Here is a 6,774-nt window from a genome sequence, read left to right as displayed (position 1 = left end):
CATATCAGTTAGCAACATAATGAACTTTGACTTCTCATTGACTTACTGGAACTGCCTATCATGATAAACTTGGAATAGATTGAAGTGATGGTGTATGACACATGTTTGTACAAGATGAGTTAGAGATAATCAGCAGAGGTAAGGCACTAGCTGCATTAGTAGAGATCTGGAAAGTCTTCTGGCATAGGATGGGATTTTAGCTGTAACCTGAAAGAAGTCAAGGAGGCATACTATCTCTCCCATTAAATTGTGAACTCCTTGAGAACAGACACGTGTTAAATGATTTCTATGTTGAAAGACTGGAAACAAGAAGGCAAGTTAGTAGAGTTTTGCTATAGTCTAGGCATGAGATGATAATGGCCTGGCTGAGGGTAATAATGGGGCAGCTAAGTGGCACAGTGGATCCAGTGCTGAGCCTGGAGTCAGGGAGACTCTTTTTCCTAAGTTCAAATCTGGCCTCAGACACTTACTAGCTATGTGACCCTGGGCAAGTCACTTAACCCTGTTTACCTCAGTTTCCTCATCTATAAAAAGAGCTAGAAAAGGAAATGGCAAACCACTCCTGTATCTTTGCTAAGAAAACCCCAAATGAGGTCAACAAGAGTTGGGCATGACTGAACAAAACAACAAGGTAATAGCAATAGAAATGGAAAGGAAGGCATAGAAAAAAATGGCTTTGTAAAGAAGGCTGCATAGTACTTGATGGTTACAAATAAGATCTGAATTGGGTAGAAGTAGTGGTGAGAAAGGGAGAAATTAAAGAGGACAGAGGATCAAACCTGGATGACTTGGGAAATTCAATTCAATTCAGCATTGACTACTTGGTATCTCCAAGATAGTTGGGGGTGGGGTTGAAGATAGGGGTGGGGAGGATAGTTAGGAGGGAGGGAATTCATCAGTAACTTCTGGAAAGTTGCTAGAGAAAATTGCTGGCAGCTTCAGGGAATGCTGGACCTTTCTGCAGAGAGACTGGATGATCACTGAATGCCTCACCTCCCTTGACTTCCATCCCAAGACAGATGTGTGCATTTTCTCAGATTGGGAATGGGACAAGATGCTTTAGTTCAGATCATAACTGCCATTTCCTGTCCCCTTCTCCCTTGTTTTGAAGGGGAAAACTCATGTACTTCTATAACTCAAGCATTTTGTCCTTCACAAAAACTTCCTGCTTAGCTCCCTACATTATAAAGCCTTTGCCTCTACCAGATAGTGATGGCATCTTATAGATTGGGTAACCTCTTATCACTGGAAAGAATCCAATTACAGCACACAAAAGAACTAAAAGAAAGACAAACATCATTTTACTTCCAGTCACTCCCATTTTTCTGCTTTGGACTATTCAATACACGTAAAACAAGCCCATACTGGGGGAAGCCCAATGTTGTGATACCTTTCTGAGTTCTCCACTCTCTTCTTCCAAGGGACTTACCTGGGTCTGATTTTCATTTGGCAAACAACCAAATCTTCTTAAAGGCTAGGAAGTGGCCCAATTTAATTTATCCATTTATCCCTTCCTGATCTTTCCTCCTCAGATTATCTGAATGCATCCATGCATTGTTTGGAGTTTCTCTAAGTTCAGCACTAGCAATAGGATAGTATCATGTTGTGGGGGCCTCTGAATGCAAGACAGATTATGAACTTTATTCAGGAGGCAATAGGAAGCCATTGAAATTTTTTGAAAAAAACGATATGATCAGACCTTTAAGTGGGTGAATAGTTTTGTAGCAGGGTGGAGGATGGAGGAGGGAGAGAGTAGAGGCAAGAAGACTTGTTAGAAGGCTGCTGCAGTAATCCAGGAATTCAGCAGAATAAACTTGTGTGATGGTACAAGTATCAGTGGTACCCACTAAATGATCCTAAAGTTGTCGTGGAATTGGACTTAATAGGGCTTGATTGTATTTGAGAGGTGAAGAAGAAAGACAAATCAAAGATAGCACCAATTGTGTAGCATAGGATACTGGGTGAATGATGGTGTGGTTAAGAGAAATAATAAAGTCAAAAGGGAATAGGATCTAGAATGCAGGTAGAGGAATTAGCTTAATGAGGGGTAGGAAGGAGGAGAGACAGTGAGTATGGTCTTAAGTTTGGAAGACTAGAGGAGACAAACTGAGGGAGTTCCCATTAAATGAAGTTTTCAGTGATAGGGAAGTCAAGTCATCAACTGTATGGAAGCTAGGGACTATAGGAGAGAAGAAAATATTTGGAGCATTTGTTGCAGAGAATGAGATAAGGATGGTAGTAGTATTCAAAAAAATTGTGAAGTCATATGGAAGAGTTTTTTTTTGGGGGGGGAAGGCTGCTGCTGCTGAAATATTGAAGCTAAAGTGAATTTAAGGTGACCATGGACTATCCAGTAGGAACATCTAAAAGATCATTTGAGATTCTATAATTTAGATCTCAGATGAATCTTAGAGATTGTCTAGTGAAACACTTCCATTTTGAAAAACTTAAATGAATGGATGCAAAATAAAGTGAATACAACCAGGAGAAGAACATTGTACACAGTAACAGCAACATTATGAGATGATCAACTATGATTGACAGCTCTTGTCAGCAACACAAGAATCCAAGAAAATTCCCAAGTATTTATGAAAAATGCTGTTAATCTCCATAGAAAGAATTTATAGGAAAATAGGATCTCTTGCTGTTTTTGTTATAATATAATCAAGTGCCTCTGATCGAATCTTTATCAACCTTTATCAACCAAGAGTCTTTACTAGGAGTAAAGTACAGAAACAAAGAGTTTCTTTAACTAGCAACAGTATATATATATATATATATATACAGTGGTGGGAGATTCAGAACAAACCCTGTTGTAATATTTCTTCTCAGATAAGGCAAATAACTGCAGGCATTTCGTTTGAAACTGAAATCATTAATTCTGCTCTTTCAAATATCATTACTTAGTCTTTTGAGCCACAAAAGCAAACTGAGAAGCAAACTGAAATAAAAACAGAATCTGGTTAGTGTGAGTGGAGAATATTTCATTGTTTTGATTATACTCACAACTAGCATTTTATTATACACTTATTATGTGCCTTGCGTTAATGTGCTAATCAATGGGGATAAAAATACCAGTAAAAAAGAAGACATTCCCTGCCCTCAAGGAACTTACATTCTAATCAGGAAAAATAACACATAAAACATACATGGAAGTGGGGATGGGTGTGTGAAGGATGGAGTAAAGTAGTCAGGAAGGAGGGGGGAAAGTCCATAAAGTCAAAAACACAGCTGGGAAGGACCTAGACCTGTCCCTCAAATGAAGGTTCCAATTATAATTCACCAATGGAACAAGGAGGCTGTCATGGTTACTGTAGCATAGTATAGAATACTATACATGCATGCATGAAGGATACTATAGAATGAAAAGGCCCCAGGCACTGATTATGGTAGTATTCAAACTATTTTAAAACAGTGCTGTACACAGTAGTAAATAGAGCCCTGGAAATATATTCAAGAAGAACTGTGTTCAGATTCCATCTCTGACACATGCTCTTTTAAAAAAATTTAATATATAATTTATTTTTCAGTTTTCAACATTCACTTCCATAAGAATTTGAGTTCCAAATTTTTTCCCCATTTCTCCCCAACCCCATCCCAGGATAGCCTGCACCCCATACACCCCTTCCCCCAGTCTGTTCTCTCTTCTATCAGCCCTGCCTTCTTCAATCCCCCTCCCCTCAATTTTCCTGTAGGGCAAAATAAATTTCTATACCCCATTACCTGTACATCTTATTTCCCAGTTTCATGCAAAAGCAATTTTTAACATTCATTTTTAAAGCTTTGAGTTCTATATTCTCTCCCTCCCTCCCCACACACCCTCAAGAGAAAGCAAGCAATTCAACATGTCATACATGTGTAGCCATGCAAAACACTTCTATAACAGTTATGTTGTGAAAGACTAACCACATTTGCCTCTGTCCTGTCCTGCTCTCCATTTATCCATTCTCTCCCTTGACCTGTCCCCTCACAATTGTGTTTGCTACTAATTATCCCTTTCCCTAGTTTGCTGTCCCTTCTATTATCTTCCCTTTCCTATCCCTTCCTCCCTGCCTTCTTGCAGAGTAAAATAGATTTCCACACCCATTTGAATGTGTGTTATTTCCTCCTTATGCCAAATTCCATGAGAGTAAGGCTTCCTTATTCCCTTTCATCTCTCCCCTCTTTCCCTCCATTGTAAAAACTCTTTTCTGCCTCTTTTATGTGAGATGATTTGTTGCATTTTACCTCTCACTTTCTCTTACTCCTAGTACATTCTACTCAACAGTAAATGTTATTTTTTAGGAATTCTCCCTGCATATTTAGCTCTTTGTGCCATCTATGTCTATATCTATGTCTATGTCTATATTTCTTTCTCTCTCTCTATGTAGAAGTATGTATAAATATGTATATACACATACACACATACACCCATATACATACCTACACACATAATACACACAAACATGCATACCCATGTACACCTATATATATATATATATACATATGTGTATGTATATATATATATATACATATGTGTATATATATGTGTGTGTGTGTGTGTGTGTGTGTATTCCCTCTAACTACCCTAATACTGAAAAAGGTCTCATGAGTTACAAATATCATCTTTCCATGTAGGAATGTAAACAGTTCAACTTTAATGAGTTCCTTATGGCCTCTCTTTCCTGTTTATCTTTTCATGTTTCTTTTGATTCTTATATTTGAAAGTAAAATTTTCTATTCAGCTCCGGTCTTTTCAACAAGAATGCTTGGCAGTCCTTTATTTCACTGAAATTCCATTTTCCCCCCTGAAGTATTATACCCATTTTTGCTGGGTAGATGATTCTTGGTTTTAATCCTACCTCCTTTGCCCTCTGGAATATCATATTCCAAGCCCTTTGATCCCTTAGTTGCTAAAGCTAAATCCTGTATATATACCTGATGGTATTTCCACAATACTTGAATTTTTTCTTTCTGGCTGCTTGTAATATTTTCTGCTTGATCTGGGAACTCTGAAATTTGACTACAATATTCCTAGAAGTTTTCCTTTTGAGATCTCTTTAAGGTGGTGATTGGTGGATTCTTTCCATTTCTATTTACCCTCTGGTTTTAGAATATCAGGGCAGTTTTCCTTGATAATTTCTAAAAAATGATGTCTAGGCTCTTTCTTTTTTTCCCAAATTTTATTCAATATGAAACATATCTCTACAGTTATTATTGAGGAGGTTGACCACGTCCATGACCAAATCCACCTCTAAATTGGAATTCTGTTGCTGACCCAGCCCCAGCCTCAGCCTTCTTGTCAGCACCAGGGTGTGCAGCACTTCGTCTGTATGTATCTCTGTCAGCTTCACCACGAGTAAGCCGGGCAGGTTGCTCACCCTCCAGACCTTTGGACCTTGGCCTTCCTGTCTCAGGACGACTTCTTCGGAATGTGGCAGGCACGATCTCAGGGGGCAGGTGAAGATAATCAGGGAGGTACTGAATGCCCTCATTGGTGAGGTACCAGTAGAAATGCCTCCATGCAAACTGCTCCTTAACATAGCCATGAGACTTTAGAGACTGCATGGCCTTCATGACATGGAGATTGGGCACATTCTTGTCTGCCAGCTCAGGATGCTTTGGCATGTGGACATCCTTCTTGGCTACCATTACTCCCTCCTTAAAAAGGAGTTCATAGATGGCAATTCGGTTCTTCTTGGGCATCAACATCTTGGTGGCGGCGACGAGTGCTGCTCTACAGGAGCCTGGGATAGAAAGGTAGGCTCTTTTTTTTGATCATGGTTTTCAGGTAAACCAATAATTTTAAAATTATTTCTCTTGGATCTATTTTCCAGGTCATTTATTTTTCCAATGAAATATTTCACATTGTCTTCTATTTTTTCCATTCTTTTGGTTTTGTTATATAATTTCTTGGTTTCTCATAAAGTCATAAGCATCTATCTGCTCCATTCTACTTTTTAAAAAACTATTTTATTCAGTGAGCTTCTGGACTTCCTTTTCCATTTGGCCCATTCTGCTTTCTAAGGCATTCTTTTCCTCATTGACTTTTTGTACCTCTTTTGTCATTTGGGTTAGTCTATTTTTTAAAGGTGTTATGTTCTTCAGCATTTTTGGGGTTTCCTTTGATAAGCTGTTGACTCATTTTTCATGACTTTCTTGCATTACTCTCATTTCTCTTCCCAATTTTTCCTCCACCTCTCTTACTTGATTTTCAAAATCCTTTTTGAGCTCTTCCATGACCTGATATCATTTCATATTATTTTGGAGACTTTGGATGTAGGAGCCTTGACCTTGCTGTCTTCCTCTGGTTGTATGTTTTGATCTTTCTTATCTGAAAGGATGGAAGAAATTACCTTTTCACCAAGAAAGTAATTTTCTATAGGCTTATTTTCCCCCATTTTGGGGCCTTTCCAAAGTCAATTTCTTGACTTTTTAGCTCTTTGTTTAGTGAAGGATATACTACCCCAGTCTTCAGAGGTTTTATGTAGCTGTTCTCCAAGTTATCTCTAGAGACCTGTAAGTTTTCAGTTTCTCCAAAGTGGTATAATCAAGGGAGAGGTGTTTACTCCTCTTCTGGCCTGTGCCCTGGTCTGTGAGCAACCACAAGCACTCTTTTCTGCCCTGGAACTGTGAATAGGATTCCCTCTCCACAACTGCCACTTGCTCCACCATACCAGCACTCCTCCTCACCCCAGGAACAGCACTCAGTATTGAGACTCAGACCAGGCACTGGATTCCCCCACTGACTGCAGGCTGAAAGCTCCAAAAGTGGCTGCAGCAGTGCCACCCTGG

General features: G+C 39.1%; 1 protein-coding gene across 1 annotated transcript; it reads right to left on the bottom strand.

Annotated features, from left to right (window-relative positions):
• Positions 1-5,149: 5,149 nt before the first annotated feature.
• LOC140531259 (small ribosomal subunit protein eS10-like) lies at positions 5,150-5,722 on the bottom strand. The gene has a single exon (XM_072650307.1). The coding sequence runs from the start codon at positions 5,689-5,691 to the stop codon at positions 5,194-5,196; it is 498 nt and encodes a 165-aa protein (XP_072506408.1). The 5' UTR covers positions 5,692-5,722; the 3' UTR covers positions 5,150-5,193.
• Positions 5,723-6,774: the final 1,052 nt, after the last annotated feature.

This window comes from Notamacropus eugenii, chromosome 3, assembly GCF_028372415.1.
Source record: "Notamacropus eugenii isolate mMacEug1 chromosome 3, mMacEug1.pri_v2, whole genome shotgun sequence".
In the NCBI taxonomy this organism is placed as follows: Eukaryota; Metazoa; Chordata; class Mammalia; order Diprotodontia; family Macropodidae; genus Notamacropus; species Notamacropus eugenii.
The sequence above is the reverse complement of the archived record's forward strand: the minus strand, read 5'-3'. Positions and strand labels throughout refer to the sequence as shown.